Raw genomic sequence first — 17,651 nt, 5'->3', positions numbered from 1 at the left:
GGGAGATTTGGTTTTGGCAGACCGTGGATTTAACATCGGGGATGAAGTTGGACTAATGTGTGCCGAGGTGAAAAGCCCAGGCTTCACAAGAAGACGTGCTCAAATGGACCCAAGACCTGTGGAGGAGACGCGGGAGAAAGCTCACTCAAGGGACCGTGTGGAAAGAGTTTGGTACGCAACAAGCATCACATACTTCAGCGCGCCATACCAGTGAGCCTACTGGTTCCACTTGAAGGTGAGGAGTTTTCCTTCATTGATAAGATTGTGACTGCGTGCTGTGCTTTAAGTAATATGTCTCCCAGTATCGTCATTAAACAACAAGGCCCTGTGATACCAGATAGTGACTGAGAAACAGAGTGAGTGTACTGTATCTTATTCATGTGTTTTCAATTTCTGTGGCTTTCTGGATAGAAAATGAATGGCTGTTAATCTTCCTCTGCTTATTGCTATTTATCCTGAACATGTCATTGATATGTCAGACACAGAAAACCTCCTCACCTGCTACTTGCTCATAAGATAAGTTAAGATAATCCTTTATTAGTCCCATAACTGGGAAATGACAATGTTACAGTAGCAAACAGGATATAGAGGGTGCAAAGCATGCAAGGATGAGGGAAGGATGTGCATTCAAAAAGAATACTTGCTCACATGGTGTCAAACACCAGGCCTGCACTTTACAAAGAAAGTTTATAAAACTATGCCTGATGGTGATAATAAATATTGTAGTTCAGTAGCAATATATGAAACTATATTCCAACTACTTTAATTCAGCCATAAGAAGTCCTCTGTGAGCCATTTACTCAAGCAGTAATGTTTGAACACTTCTTGTTTTGTTGTCTTTTCAGTTTATTACAAACATTGTTGTGCAGTGCAGTGACACTGTTAAAGTTCCAGCAACAGTGCAATAAGGTGCCGACAGCAAAAGACTGTGTGCAAACAGATAAATAGCACTGCAAATGAGGTATTTCCTAAATTCTTCGCCGATGTAATAGCTAACGCCAAGCTCAGCTTCGGACAACCACGGCATTTATATCCATTGTCCAGTCAACGTGCTCATATGGATCGATTCCACTATTTGTTTTTTGAGGAACAGGGTCCAGCTTGTCTCTGTACGGTCCATCCTCTTTCTCTCTCGCAGTACCGTATCTAACCCGAAGTGATGTAAACAAAACACACAATGCATTGCGAGATCACGTGCCCTTTCGCCCCTCACGTGCCCCTTTAGAGTTTTACTAAGACAGCAAGGTAACGAGTCTTGTTAAGCTAACAGCAAAAAGATCAAAAATCCAGTCTATTCTGTTTGTCGATGCATTTAATGCAGAAGTAGCTCCTTCAGAGCGTAATACGGGTTTGGTTTGCGAGTGGTGGTACAGTTCGACACGTGATCGTGCTACACCAATAGAGTACTCGTTTTATGTCAACAGAACAGCAACATGGCTGCCTCCATGGTTTTAGTCAACGTTACCAATAAAGAGAAAAACAGCCTTAATCAGACTCGTTATTTTTAACGCACTAAAGATTGTGTAGCCCCCAGCCTGCGGAGCGGAAATCAATTTCTAAGACTCATGGTTCCCAGGTGGATGCTGCGATGTGATTGGAGCACAAGCAGCCAATCACAAGTTTTCGCCATCCAAGTTCTTTGATTGGTTGATCTTCGTGGCACATTTGTAACGCGCAAAACTTGAGCGAGCGCGCAAGTGAAATTGAGCGCGCGTGGCTGAGGCAGACTGAGGGAAAGTCTGCCTGTGAGAGTGCAGAAGTCTGCCTGAGCGCAGAGGAAGATATTTTTTTTAGCACAGAATCGATTTTTGTCTGCTCAACCATAAGTTTTGTGCGCTCGATTTTAATTTTTCACGCTCAAAACTTCCCTGTGCGCGCTCAGAATTGTGCCATGAATTTAATTCCATAGAGGTTAGGGTGGGTGGGTGTATGTGTATGTGCAGGAGGTATTTTTGTGATTCCTTTAGTCCACAGTTACCTTTGACACAATATCAAAAGGTCAAAATTACAAACCTATTTCAAAATGGGATCCGCTGCCATGTTTGTGGGAAAGTTAATATTTTCCTTGGTCTCATAAATCTCATCTCAGCAGAGCAGCATCACGTTAAACTGAGGAAACAGATACAAAGAGCAGACCGGCTAAAGTCATAGGCGCATTACAACTAACCTGACCTAACCTGGTAAAAAAGCATGTCTAAAGCTCACTGTTTGACAAAGTATATCTTGTTTGTTTAATCAATAGCTATAAAAATGACACTAGCACAAGCTTAGTTCTTAGTGTGCAGACATGAGAGTGATATTGATTTGCTGATTTAATTTTGGCAAGAAAAAGCTTCCACATATTCTTAGGTTTGAAGAATGACTAACCCGTGCGTTGAAATCGCTGTTGGCTTTTTCAGTATTTATTTTTTTACATTTCTTTTTGGAAATGTATATGTATGTATTTTGTACAACTACATCTCAGAAAGATCAGAACATTGTGAGTTGACAGTTATATAGCAACTTCTGATGTCTGAGTATTTAATATATAGTAGTAGGGATTACTGTAGATTGTAGCTACCCAACACTATGAAGGAGTGCTTAGCATCGCCTTTAGCAACATTAAAATACTGCATGCATGTTAACATGTCTGACTGATCTGTCTTCATTGTGGATAATTGTGGAGATTTAATGCTGCATATGATGTTTAATGTGAAAGAGAACCACCCAACTCTGTAAGGCTAAAGGCTACAGTGGTGCAGCATTTAGCAGCTTAAGCACATGTGTTCCTCAGGAGCTGGTGGAGAACAAAACAGAACTAAACAGATACAGAATCTTGAATTTAACATTTGCCAACATGCTGACATTGTACAACCCAAAAATATATTAAAGTTATGTTTTCAGCTTGTTGTATTACTCCCAAGTACCTTTGAAATACAGCTCTAAGAATATTTTGCTTTGCTACTATGTCTTTACTTTGAATTTTCTCACCCATATTTTTTGCTGTCTTGCCATGAGAAGAAAGTACCCAGTACTCCTCCGATTAATATTCCATTAATCGTTTTTATCAATTACAGGCAAGTCTGTGCCCCGATTCATTACTTCACTACACTGCCATATTTTTATCCTGTCCTGAATTCTGTCTCCCTTAGCTTCTGCAAAGGAAGGGAAAACAGACTCTGAAAAGTGAAAGTTTTATTATCTTGTTGATAAAAGTGCATGCCAGCTATGTACTGCTGCAGTAGAACACCACAAGTCTCTGCCTGCAGTGTGCCTCACTGAAGAGGAAGTTGAACCAATATGGCCTCATGTGCGACCTCACATATGTTACGGTGCAGCAGAGGGCTTGGGAGATTTATGTTCCACATCCTCTTGTTAAATAAGCAGAGGGCCCCCCAAAACAACATCTGCAGGCAATCTTGACTAACCCTCCCACCAACCTCGCCATGCCAGCCGGGCCCCTTCGTCACTGCATCAGGGGTCACAACCTTCATGTACAAAGTGAGGATATGGACTATGGTGGAAAGGAGAACTGCTGATCATACCAGTCAGAGGTCAAGATAAATTTCCACGCTGGTCCCAGGAAATGCATTAATCTATTTAATCAGGTCAGAGGTCACAGACATCGATGGAAACAGAGAGCGTGACTGGAGGAGTACAAACATTATGAAGTTAAGTTTTAATATTGCCCATTGACCTTCTCAAAGAAACTCATTTAATAAAATAAACAAACAAAAACTTTGGGAAAAGGAGCATATATGCCGCATTCTGTCTCCTGACATAGAAAAAAAACTGTTTACTTTGAGAAGCGTTCAGTGTGAGCCTGTACTTCTTCATTCTCTTTCTGCAGGAAGCTGCATCATCATGTGACAAGATCAGATGAAGTAGTTTGTAATCTTAGCGCTGCTCAGGAGGAACAACAGGAAATGCTGAGCTATACTTTGGTAATCAGTTTCCTTTTCTGAGGGAGTAACACGTTTAATATCAGAATCTTGTGTAAATCATTTTTACCACTTAAAATTTACTTTTTCCCTTTTTGTTTTATACTGAAGTCATTTTAAAGTAATTAAAATTTGATGCCACTCAATGTCCACTTTATCAGGTACACTTGTAAAGTCTACCACAATCCAGTAGACTACAAGGCTTATATATATATATATATATTTCTCCCAAACTCAGCCGTCATATCTGGTATCTTTTGCAAACTAGAATTTAAAATCAAGTTTTCTGAATTTGGGCAACGTTTGGCTGCACAGCATGAGACTGTAATACTTGCAGGACTATATTTACTTCAAATTCAAGAAAACAAAGGGAGTAGTATGTGAGAATGCAGAGGAGGAAATGAAAACAGGCATATGAAATGTGAGTAGTATCTGATAGAGTACATGTACTTAAAACACTGCTTCTGTATCTAAAAAAAGTAGTCCTGTAGCTATCTAGTATCAGCAGTAATCAGAAAGAATTGGAAGTGAGAGCAAAAGAGGATTTGCGTTCAAAGCCAGTTTGCAGGTGTAGAAAGCTTGTCTGTTGCTGCAGTCACCAGTAGATGGCGTAGTTTTGTTGGAAGACAGGAGAAGTTGCTCATTCCGTACTCTTGAGGCTGTCAAACCTGTGCGGGCGAAAGCAAACCCAGCAGAGTGTTGTGTCTGTGAAGAGGAAGTCGGCGCTGAGTAGTAACTGACATTTTTTTCTGACCGCTTGTGATGGTGACACAAAGAGAGCAGCGTTTACAGCTCCTTATCTCACTCTGAACATCTCGATCGATAGGGGTGTAATATCTTGTGCATCATGAACAGCTTTGAAATGCACAACAGCACCGTAAGACATCAGGAATCATGATAGGTTCAAAATAAACTCACATGGGAGGCTTGTGTCTCGAACGCCACGTGGTAGCAACCACGGCAGGACAACAGATGACAGACCAGTGTTGAAACAATGACACGGCAAGGCTTTTCTCATGCCAATTTGATTGAATATTAGAACCTTTAATAAAACCATATTTACAGAATTCATATTAGCCTATTCAGCTTTCAAAACGTATCTGGATTAAAAGTCATTTTGGCTACACCATAATATTTTCTGCAGATGTTAGGCGAGCCGTCCTCGGTGGTTAGACTTCCAGCCAAGCACGTGGAAAATTCATCAGAATCCATGTTACCCGATAGGCTTTTTAAAAAATGTGGCGTAAATTGGAACTTTTTGGGGAAATTATTCATCTGCATTTCTGTAGCCATCTGAAAAGAAAAGAACACTTAGAGACTGGAAGCTCTATATTTGAGTGATGTGGAGGTGATGTGAAATCAAACTGTTAACTGTGACACGAGGATCGAGCCAAAGTCGCTGGCGGGCACGACCAGCGCAGATGCGCATCAGCCGTGGACGCGCAGCTTGAAGCAACAGGCGGTAAAGCGCACTGGGAAGGAGAGCATAGGCTGAAAATTAACGCTAAAAATATCTTCGCTGTAGCTCCACCGGACACACATTGTATCTACAACTTGTTGTTTTGTCAGGGTGGACAGCACCGCGCACAGGCCAGGCGCTGGATACCTTTACGCACCGTGGCAGTTGTGTAAATGGTCAGAGAAAGAGGTTGATGCGAGAGGAAAGAGGGCGGTCAACAGTGTCTCGTTCTCTGGCAACGCTTTCACTCCCAGCTCAACCCCCTGTTAGACTGCGTCTCGCACGTGTAGTTTACTGTTCCTCCCGGCCACGGTTACCGGCACAGGACACGCATGCTTGATAAGACCTCGGCGCACTTGATGCCCCCTTTGGTGATGCCATGCCCCGGAACCACAGCGGAGACGAAGGCGGCACCGGGCTCTGGATGAGGACATCGCCGGGACACCGTAACGAGGGGTACGGCTTGAAAGATGTGGAGTCCGGACGAAGGATGATGAATAACGCGGGAGACGGTTTGCTGTCAGCCTCCACCGCAGCAGGTGCTGCCGGGTCCGAGAGCCTGAGGGGGAAGCAGGGAGCCCGGCTCAGCCTGCTCGGGAAGCCGCTCATATACAGCGCGCAGAGCGGCCGGAGGAACGTGCGCTACCGGCGGCTCCAAAACTACCTGTACAACGTGCTGGAGAGACCGAGAGCCTGGGCGTTCATCTACCACGCGTTTGTGTAAGCTCATTTTCCATTATTTGCATGTGAGGTATTCTGCTGTGAAGGTCTGAAGTTGCACACCTGTTGATGATGAACAGCTCAAAATGACACAAATACAGAATGGTGCGACCTTGTTTAATCTTACGGGCTATGCTGCCTACTGCTTATATCTTACATATTTTTCTCTTTGTCACTTTTGAACGTGATGGCTGACATGTAACACGTGATAAAACACTGGGTGTCGTGAATGCACAGCCCATCTTTAAAAATATACCACAGAATGAGCATCTCATCTCCACAGCCAATTCCACAGCTTGCAAATAAAATCCCCTCCCTGCAGTGGGATTTAACCCAGTGGAATCAGTGCACAGGTTTATAATAGAAAGAGAGGCTTACTGTAACTCATACCTCTACATTGTTTTTCTTCATGCCTGCAAAGAAGTCTTGTTTTGTTCAGCGGACACACTGCTAACAGTACAGTTGCAGCTTCACTGCAATATGAATATGCAGCAGGAAACATCACAGACATCAAAGTGGTTTTTTTTTTCACTGACTTTATTGGTCTGATCTCATTGGTGAAAGAACTTTCACATTCAGGCTGTTAAAAACAGAATTTATGTTAGCTCCTGAAGGTCTAGACTCAGGGACATCTTAAGCCTTCCTGTCTGCTCTCTGTCATTTCTTGCCTTCCCAGCCAGCTGCTTTTGATTTCCCGCGTGCGACTGTTATTGTGGCATCACAGAAAGGAAGGAAGTTGAGACACATGCTGACAGTAGAGCACCATCTTTTTCTTTTTTTTCTTTCTTTCTTTTTTTTTCTTTTTTTTTTTTGGTGTGTGGGTGGGGCGTGTGTGTGTGTGTCTCAGCAATAGAAGGAGTTGGTGGAAACAGGAGGGGTGGTGGTCGTGGGCTGGTTGAGACATCGCACTTAATCCAAGCAGCTCATGAAATTGATCACTTTTATTTTTAAAGCATCCTTGAAGTAGGTTGTATTTCAAATTGTGCACAGGACAACTGGTGTGCGTGTGTACAGGATCAGGTGATTGTTATGTGTGCTATGTCCAGTGATGTTTAGTGAGGACATCTGAAATTATAAAATGACCCTAAAAATTGTTATCACCTGTACAATCCCCTATTACTATTTTTATTTACAGGCAATATCAGCCCATATACCACACAGTGGCTCAGCCAAATTAGTGGTGAAATAGCAGGTGCTATAAGGTCGGTGATTTAAGGACTACTGACTCATACTACGCAGAACTGCTGCAGCCACCAGGCTAAACTATAGCACCAAGCTAAACACACTAACAACCCGGGAACACTTAGTGCTTATCTAAGTTCATCACATGCATAAAATCTGTTTGCTAAAAATCAAGTTTCGATATCTTCTTTTACATTTACAAATATTTTAAATGCTAGACTGTGTAGAACATTAACTACAACAGTTCTTTCCTATCAAGCCTGTTTGTGCGCGAACTAGGCATCCTAACTTCAATTATTAACCTCGACTGTATTGGAGGAGATGGCGTGCATGTAGTAGCCTTTATTACAATGAGGATATCACTTAAATGAACTTTAAACACACCCTGTGTTGCTTTTTAATGTAATATATATTTATAGCTTTCGACTGTAGTGTCACAATTCCCTACAAACAACAATTGCATTTATAGTGGTGTGAAAGTGTCTCAGACATCAGTTCAGTTACCCTGTTAATTACAAGGCCTGTCCAGGCTTTATGGGGTCAAAGACTAATGACGTAATGATGTCACTGTGTGGTCACCAGGGAGGCCATCCAGCTCAACGATGACTTTTCGCACCCCCTTTTATTAGGGGCGTAACTTAAGAGACGAAATTTGATTTCTGGATTTTTGGACTACACTTTTGCTGGGAGGTTGACTCAAAAATACAAATTTACATATCCCATGAAATGTTGACTCACACACACCCACAAGGAACCTCGGACTTGCACACTTTTCTCTTTACATGAGCGCACATGAATTTTAGGAGCACGGGGAAGGCTGGGAAGTTGGTGAATGATTTTCTTTCATCCCTTTGGCAGTGTGCTTGAACAGGAGAAATGGAGGGACTGACCTCCCACTCGGCTCTTTGTTCTCTCTGCTGTGATGAATGCTGCTATGATGGTTAGTGGCCTTGAAAGTTGCACTGGTCTGCTGATATGAAAATTGTTGCAGCTGAGAGCCTCAGTGTCACAGGTTTTATCTAAAAAATGAGATTATAGCCATTAAATCCAGCTGATGACAAAGCTAGATGTGCGACATATTTACTGCTATTAAAAACCTCAAGAGCATATATTATATAATGCTTCTTTAAACCAGATTTATGTAAATCGAACTGTTAGTCAACATCAACAGCTGTTCAGTTTGCCCAATAACAACCTGAACTTTGCTGAAATTCAGGGAAGTGACTCTACTCAACAGGGCCAGCCTCAGCACTTTCAGGGCCCTGGGTAAGATTTTGCTTTGGGGCTCCTCTTCACATTTTAACCACCTAATCATTTGGTGGAAAAGGTAGTTGTGTAATATAATGCAGATTACTAATTTAAAAGAAAATGCCTTGCATGTTGGGCTCCCAGGAAAGGATGTTGCCTTAGGTTGTTGCCATGTTTGCCGAAAGTTGACTGCAGGCTCTTAATACCCGACTGATACTCGGCACTAGAATGTCACTGAGGCAAATGGAAAATTCTCGTCATTGCCACAGTTAAGATGGTGGTCTTCTCTACTGTTGTGTTGCTTTCTGACACAAACTGAAATGGTATCCATATTTTTACATAAAACCCACTGTTTCTTTTATATGACATGCAGTTATATTTCAGTATGTTATGTAAGAAGCGTGGTTATTGCAATGATGAGTGGTAGGCTGACAGTAAAATAAACTCAGTGTAGTGCAAATAAGATTTGTACTTCTGTCATTAATGATTGTTGAATGAAAATTGTATATGATTTTTAACATTATTTAAGCACTAATTTAAAGTTACATCACAAAGGTTTAAGTGCATTTACATTCCTTACGTACGTAAGCACAAAGATGTGTTTGCTTTTCCGCCTGCAAAGCACAACTGCAATGAAGTGAATGTCACTGCAGGGAGATGAGATAAGAAAAGATAGGCCTTTATTAGTCCCGCAGTGGGGAAATTATCAAACACTGTGCAGCTCCCTTGTGCAGGGAGTTGCACAGTGAAGAAGAAACCCGTGTTGTTCTTTGTTATCTAGTTCAGTCAGTGTGATATAAGCAAGAAGCAGAATACAAACATTGCAAAATGACCCTTAAACCTGCAACAAAAAACCAATTTGTAAATACACCATTGGCATATAATCAGTTTGAAGTTGATACGGTGAGCTTGTTATCAAAAAGTTGCTTATTTACTTATTTCATCTAGCATTTACAGAGCAACATTATGATTGTGTTTCCGGTAATCTGATGAATGTAAATCCTATTCACTCTTTTAGCCCTTGGGTTCTATTGTGGTTGCATTTTTTTCAGCCCACACTATTAGTGCCACTGTTTTGGTTTACCCCAGCTTGACTGCTTTGACCTGGACTACATTTATAATTTTCTCTTGTTTGGAAGCTTTTATTGTGAGTAACCTTATCTTCACTCCATGTCCCTCTCCTTATATCTGTACGGTAATACAGGCAAGGTTGCTAAGCTAGCCACCAACTTTAACACTTAGCAAGGGTAATTTTCAGTCAGGCTAATACCTGCATGTCTTTACCAACATTGCAGCAGTGCAATACATACACTTAACATGAGTTAATGTGTTCCATGGACCTTGTAGCAGTCATGCACATCGTCAGCGACTCTAGGAGACACATGGCAGAGAGGATGAGTGGAGGGAAGGAAGCAGAAACAAACCTGTAATTTCAAAATGAAATTTCAAATTAAAAGAATAATTGGTATTACTGTTGGCAGTAAAAAAAACATCAAGCTTGTGCAATTACATAGGAAACATACTCAAGTTGAGTGCTTTCAGTGTGACAGCTGTGATAGACCCACTGCACACCACGGACTCAGTGACAGACAACAGACAGACAAAGTTAGCAACTAGTTTGTGAACATGGTGGAGCACTTAGCAGCTAAAGAGCCAAATATGTTCTTCAGGAGTTGGTAGAAGATTGATCTTTGAATGTAAATTTGTCAGGTGGCCATAAACATGACTCCAAATACATACAGGTCTGCTGGATATGGACCTGTAAATAAGCATCTGTTTGCTTCCATGTTCATCATAAAAAAGGTAATATGCCAGTCTAGTGTGTACATCTTATTTGTTAGCCCCCAAGTGGCCAAACAAATAAATTATTGCAGCTTCAAACAATAACTCTAGTTCAAATGTAAGCTAAGTCCAACTGAAGCCCAGTAAGTCTAGTATTGTGCAGTGCTGTATAATTTATTTTTTTGTGTTTGTCTGTGTGTGCACACATGCTTCTTCATAGTGACAAAGTGTGTATCATAGTAATTTGACCCAAGCGAGTTTGCTTGAGCAGTTCAAGCACCATTTGGAAAACTCATTGAGTTCTTCAATTTCACCATCCACTGATTTCAGGTGACAGCAGAAGGTTCTTTTCCTTATCTGACTTGTCTGAGCTGACACATTAGAAACAGGTCAGAAGAGCAAATACGCTTACAAGCCTGCCCTCGCAGCATTCAGTTCTCTTCTCTTTGACATGCCCACACAGCGCGTCCCCATCAGCTTCGATGCTCAAAGTTATATTTCACCTTCAGCCGTTCAGTTCCACCTTCTAACACAAATGCCTCCAAGTGGGATGACTTCTTGAAAATTGTAGCACAAAGAACTAACAACGTCAGGGTCAAATTGATTGTGTGATATCTGTAGAACTAGTGCTAGCTTTTCAGTGTAAAAGCCAGTAGTTGAGTCATTACTATACTCAGAGGTGGCAATGTAATAGTGGGTACTGACTAACTTATGGTGAATATCTTGCTCATATTTTCCCCGTAACTCATCTCCTGTTTCACTTTCCTGTGTACTCTATGGCTACTACTTACATATGTATTTTTATCCATTCCCTGTGTGTGACAGCAGCAGCACTGAGCCAGTCTTTGTGCTGAGTTGAGTTGTGCCTGGGGTCCCGGCCTGCCCTCCTTCCTGCTCACAGACACACATGCACAGTGCTGCCATTCATCTCACCTCTGGATTAACAAGCTCTTATCCTTGCAAGTATGTTCAGGGGCAGGAAAGTGTGGGGGGGAAAAGGATACAGTGTTCCTCCACCTCAGGTTTTCTGGACTGGCACGCCGAACTCTGGGGGTGGATGGGGTGGGGGCACAGAGTGGTGACATGAACTCGCTGATCTCACTTGTTAAATATCTATCATTCAGTTTATTGTTAGGAATACTTGAATTTATAGGCTGCAGTAAAGGATGTTGGCTAATCCAGAAAGCTGTGTTTGATAGGCATTATTGGGTATTCGGAGCCAACAGACACAATAAAATGTTTAGTAGACATCTGAATGAGGAATCACATGATGCTCTGAATAACAGTGCTTTGTAATATCTTTTGATCTGTTGTTCGTAGTCCAGCCATTGAGATTCTGTCAGTTAGAAATATCTGTTTTTGTTGTAAAGATTGGAGTTCATTATCTCTTTGAGAGACTTATGTCCTCTGGAGATTCAGCTCAGAAAGCCCTCACTGTAGATGCTGACATTCATAAAAATGCCCGTCGTTTATCTAGTCTGTATGTTCTTAACCTGACACATCAGGGTGTTTTCCACCACCACATGTTCAGGGTCAACTGTGACATTTTGACTGTGTGTCAGACAGACAGAAGCTTCCTATAAACAGTGTGAGTGAAGACCTGGTTGTATCATCAAGTGCTGAAGAAAATGATCACCACAGTGACGTTAAACAGAGGTTTGATGGCTTTGTACAGAGGGTGGTTGCTTGACGTTATGTCATTGCAAGTGTGGGGAACAGAAACTGTGTTGGTGTTAAATTTGTCTGCGGCAGCTTGTCAAGTAAAAAGTGGAAGTCTGATTCGGGCGTGTGTGCTGTAAATGGTTTTTGTGTTAGTTGATTTTTTAATACATGTATATTTTGTATATATATATATTACTGATTAAGAATTTCCAAGAACATCTTAACTTGTAAGGATTAATTTTCTGATTTCAGCTGGTTTCCACTCTTGGCACTACAGTATGATAACCAATTTGCACAAACTAAAACAGAAACTGTGATGTTTTATATGTTTTATATGCTGTAATGTAGTTTCTAGCACTAACTACTTGGAAAACTCTTCCTATCTGTTGTTTCAGTGATGCTCCTGAAGTCTTAGCCAACTTGTTTCTACTGAAGATGTGAACAAAAAATTGTCACACTGTATCATGTGATTCATTTTCTAAAACAGCCTAGCAGTGTTGTTAACAAAATACTCAAATGAGAACTTGACGACTATTTTCAGCTGCAGATTAACACACGTTTGACGTACTAGTGAGTATTTCTGTGACTTCACTTCAACTTGGTTGCTTATTTACACTTCAGCTCTATCAAAGCATTGAATTGTAGTAAAAACTCATAACAGGACAACGGGTCTTCTTGTTTCTAATTATTTATATGATATGGAACAAAAAACAAATCTGATTTCTTATCATCGGTTAAGTAAATCCGGTCAATCAAGAGTACTTACTGTGTCACTGTGTGTATATGTACATAAATGTGCCTGTTGCTTGCAATCAGAGAACAGTCACAGCTGATGGGATCTGACTTCAGTTGGTATCATGTTTCAGTCCTGCATTTACTCAGAGTGAGTTCCCCTCGCTCTGTTTTAGAGATGGCCTTTGTGGAAACAAAAGGACAAGCCTTGGTACAAGATACGCCTATACTCATTCATTTATGCTTTACCTGAGAGAAACATCATTTACCTAAACAGCACCTGTTTGCCTCTTGGAAAGGCTGCCTCACTTTAACACCTCCCACAGGCTGCAGCCAAGAATATATTATATTTTCCATTTTCCTCCAAATCTTGAATTCCTTGTTGCCTACCAGATGATGTAGACTAATAGCTGTAAGTTACATGACTAACCAGAATGTATTTCTACTGGTTGGCTTTCTGCCAGTGAACGCTGTCAGATCCTGCTTCCAGCATGGCCTGTAACGCCTGGCCACAGCTGGGAGCTGAACCTGCAGTGGTGCGTGAGGGTTTTTCCACCTGACTTCCCAGTGAGTCTCACTTTCTGATGAGAAAGTGTGGTGGCTGATTGTCCACACCAGTCATTTCACAGGTTGTAGTCTGTGTGACAAAGTACTGAGTGAGTCACCTTCAGTATGGAAAAAGCACCCTTTTCACCAATTCTCCTTATCACCTCCTCTTTTTCTTACCCCTTCATATTTATTGCAGTAACTCCAGTGATTTCAAGTTATTTTTGACAGTCCTAGTTCTTTCCTTCTGAGAAAAACCTAATCTCACAGAGTTGTAGAGGCAATACATTGTTATGACTTGTACCATCAGCTGTGAGTGTTGTTCAGTTGATAAGTGTTGAACATACATCTCTTTAGAGTCCTCCATCCCTCTCCCCCTGTGGCCTATCAGACAGTGTTCCGTGTTTTCATATATGGGCACTGTGCTCTAGAACAAAGAGAGGTACATAAAGTATGACCTCTCTGCCTCTCCTTTTAGCCTATTTTTTTTATTGTTGTTTTAGTCATTCCTGATCTCTGAGCCTTAATCATAAATGTGCTGGCAGATGCCTGCCTTGAGGGGAGCGACGTGGAGGGACACAGACCGCTCGACTAGTTTGGAGATCTGACTGTTGCCTGGCAGAGCGGAGCGGTACCTAATAACTGGGTTTATCTTTTGACTGCTAAAGTGTTTCAGAGTGAGCCTTGTGCAGAACACACACACACACACACACACACGCGCACATGCACACACATGGCACACTAAGCCAACCTCATTATATATTTATATGTAAGCAACCCCTCAAAGTGTCTGAGAAATCCCAGAGTGAAAAGGGCAATTTTGAGCACTTTTGTGTTGCCATAGCAATTGATGTCGTCTTCTTGAGCTTGCCCAAGAATGAGAAAAAAGACAACTTGGGTGGGTTTCAATAAGCAAACAAAAATAAATCAGAGTGAATGCTCCTGCCTGCGTTTGCTTTTCTGTCATGCACTGATGGCATTGCCTCTACTGGCCGTGCTGTCACTGCTGTGCCACCATGGTCAGCAGTTAGTCATGGCTCATACAAGCCATGCCCTAGCCACTGCTACCATACTATATTTAGGAATGCAGCAACTAATTCATGGGTCTGTGGGCCTGTTATGTCACTGTGGGAATAACTCAGCTAACCCTGCACACCTACCACTGCTGAAACCTAATATCTGATAGGTCAGGTCTTTCAGTTGAATTTCTGGATTTCAACTTTCTGTGATTTGCATTACGCTCCAGTGAGTGGACTTTTGGTGCAGGATGTTACTTTCTTCACTATTATTGGCCATATACCATATTTTGCATAGAATGAAAGTCAGTATTGCAATACATATATCAGTCTATTCTGACTGATATTGCAGCTAAAGACCAAAGACCCCACAAAATCAAAATGCCTCAGGAAAGGAACTGTTGGTTCAAAAATAGCACCACTGTGCCTCATTCTGGTGTGACGTCGGCTACACACTACAGTAGTCATAATGTGAAGGGAGTGGTGGTGGTGGGGTGTCTCTGCAAGGGCAAAGGATTTAGCACCATACACATCTATAACCAATCTGAAGATGGCTCCTGAGGTGGTGGGTGATGGGAGCACATCAGGAAGAACCAGCTCCAGGCCTTGCTCCTGGCATTGTGCTTGGCACGAGCCTGGTAATGATGCAGTGTAGTTGGTGACAGGCCAGGGGTCCTCTGACCTCCCTGTCTTACCCACAGGGGTAGCACTGCAGCTGGGTAGCCAGCCTGTCCCTCAGCGCCCAGCCCCCACGCCGATGACTTCAATCATAAACGCCCATCAGAACTGGCATCTCCGCCACTGTGTGACAATGAAATTGCCTCTTTGTATGTGAGTTCTTGTGGGCTCACATCCCACTGCAGCCTGTGTAAACCTGAGATGCTTGTTTGCACTGCATGTTATGTCATAAAAAAAAACTATGATTACTTTACCCCTCCTGTCCCCTCCTCTCCCCCCTTCTGCAAATACACTGCTGCTCTGTAGCCTTTATTTGCTTCTCCTCTCTCCTGTAGTCCATGTCCTCATGTTAAAGTTTTGACATGAAGAAAAATGCAGCATCATCCCTATTCCCCTGCTACCCCTTGTCTTTACACATCCCCTCTGTTTGGGGGTGGAAACCTGTGTGAAGGGCAACAAAAAAGTCCTGTATATGGTTGTTAGCAGATTGGCAGGTAACAGGTCTCAAACTCTCTTGTCAAAATAGCCAAATATCTTTTCAACTACAATTACTTACTCCAGTTTATGAAACCAGTCATTTTGTGATATAACGTTGTTTTTGCCATGGCTTAGCTACTTTTTGGTTAGTGTTTTATGACTGCAAGTCACAAGTGTCAGGGGTCAGGGGATTTCTGAGTCTCAATTCTGTGAGAGGGAGGCATATTTTTTGGTCAACCATAATTTTTTTCCCATAGTTATGTCCCCACTCAGGCGCGCTGAAAAAGTTAGAGTCACCAGACTTATTCCATGGCTCAGAGTCCCACACAGCCATGATCGGGCCAAGGTAGTCTCACAAGCTCACAGAATTAGAAAACGTGTGCTGGAAAATGGTCATCTGCGTTACAGGACTGAGGTTAAAGTGCTGAGGTTTTAACCATTACATTGCTCTGTTAGCACTTTTATATAGCTGACTTGTCAGAACATATTAGTGGTAAGTTTGCTCCCAAGGTCACCTCAGGCAAAGTCCTCTGTCATGTAGATACAGAGAGTGTGTGAGTGTGTGCATGTTGGAGGGGGGGGGGTGCTGAAGGAGGAAGAGATCACACACCTGCTGATGACATGAAGAGGTCTTCATGTGCGCCCAGTTTTTTTTTTTTTTTTTGTTCAGGCCGCTGGGTGTGCGTGTGTGTTTGTGCATGTGAAATGTTTTTCCTTCAGTAGTGTTGTGTTAGCTCATAATGCTGTTGCTGAGTAAACATACACATACAGAAACATTACAATGATGGGTCATATTAGAATGACAATTAACTATTAACTATATTGCGGCTACAGAGGGGCTCTGGCACTATTACCTTCCATCACAATATGAGACCAATTAAAGAGCTCCATAAATCCTAAAATCATCTGTCCCCACATTGCAGGTGCATCAGAAATAGAGAAGATGGTACCCAGTAATAATGATCATTATTCCAATCATAGGCGACTGCAGGGACAAAGATGGACATTAATGATGTGGCACAGTAGTGGATTTAAACATCTCCCATTCAAAGCTGTTTCAATAGTGTTTATACATAGCTGAGGTGAGGAGCAAACAGTTTGATGAACAAGAAAATAGCATGTGTACATACATGTCCGTACAAAATGTATTAGTGAACTAAACACTAATCTCACAAGCTTTTGTCTTAGAAATGAGAAATGACTAGGGGGATAAAAGTGAAAATGTTTAGCTTTCTTCAGGAGCTAGTCCCTAACTCTGGCACTGCATTCTACAGCTGGTAACAAGGTTGATGAGAACAGTGAATCTGAATGGGAATGCAAATGTGCTAGAACATCAATACAATAAGGTCAAAGAAACAAAAAAACTCTGTAGAGCTGTGATTTGGGTGATCATTTCCTGGACGTTTGGTGCAACAAGCATCCACTTAATACATAAAATGTACTGTTTCATTTATTGTTCAATGAATAGTTTGATATTTTGGGAAAAATGCTTATACCTGTATGCTAAATATGAAGCTGCAACGAAGAAATAATTAGCTTAGCTTAGCATAAATACTGCGAAAGGGGGACATAGCTAGCCTGGCTCTTTATAAAAGAGCTTCCAGCACTTGTAAAGCTAGCTAATTAACATACTGTTTCTAATTCGTTCATTTCATACAAAAACTGAAAAAAAGTGTAGTTTAGCAAAAGTCGATGCTTCTAAATAAATCAGAGCCTCAAGTTAGATCAAAGTAGAAAGAGTAGAAACACGGATTTACATGCAGGTTCAATTCAAAAGTAACAAAATCTACTAGCACTTTTAAAGGTCACTCATTAACATTTTTGTTATATATGTTTATTACAGCTAAAGCAGATTTTCTTCTTTGTTCTAAGGTGAGCTAATGGCTTTACATTTCTTGTACAGATATGAGACTGGTATCAGTATTCTCATCTAACTCTTGGCAACTGTCAAACTATTCTTTAAATGTAAAACATATGCAGTGGAGATATACATCTGACTTGAGTGACTCTGAAATCTACAGCTCTGGGTTTACTAAGGAAATGAAAATGGCCTTTGTCCAGGTTTGTGTCATGACTGAAATTCTTAAAATGTGTCTGATCATTTGATATTTGCATCACATATCAGAGACAGATTCGCTCATGTTTATTATATCTTGTGAGTAAAATGATACTTGTTATTCTCACCTCTTCATTAAAGCTAAAAGTAGGCCCCTCTCCTAAACTGTGCTG

General features: G+C 41.5%; 1 protein-coding gene across 6 annotated transcripts in view; it reads left to right on the top strand.

The window, feature by feature from the left end:
* Positions 1-17,651, top strand: part of kcnq5b (potassium voltage-gated channel, KQT-like subfamily, member 5b) — a 120,015-nt gene continuing 102,364 nt past the window's right edge. For 2 of the 6 annotated variants that reach the window (XM_046401753.1, XM_046401800.1), the window contains exon 1: positions 5,253-6,099. In XM_046401753.1, coding sequence (XP_046257709.1) covers positions 5,759-6,099 — 341 coding nt within the window. In that variant the 5' untranslated portion in view covers positions 5,253-5,758. Of the gene's footprint in view, positions 236-5,252; positions 6,100-17,651 lie in introns of those variants that run through there. The other 4 variants (XM_046401763.1, XM_046401772.1, XM_046401791.1 and 1 more) reach the window with 3 other exon arrangements.

This window comes from Scatophagus argus, chromosome 2 (assembly GCF_020382885.2).
Source record: "Scatophagus argus isolate fScaArg1 chromosome 2, fScaArg1.pri, whole genome shotgun sequence".
In the NCBI taxonomy this organism is placed as follows: Eukaryota; Metazoa; Chordata; class Actinopteri; family Scatophagidae; genus Scatophagus; species Scatophagus argus.
The sequence above is the reverse complement of the archived record's forward strand: the minus strand, read 5'-3'. Positions and strand labels throughout refer to the sequence as shown.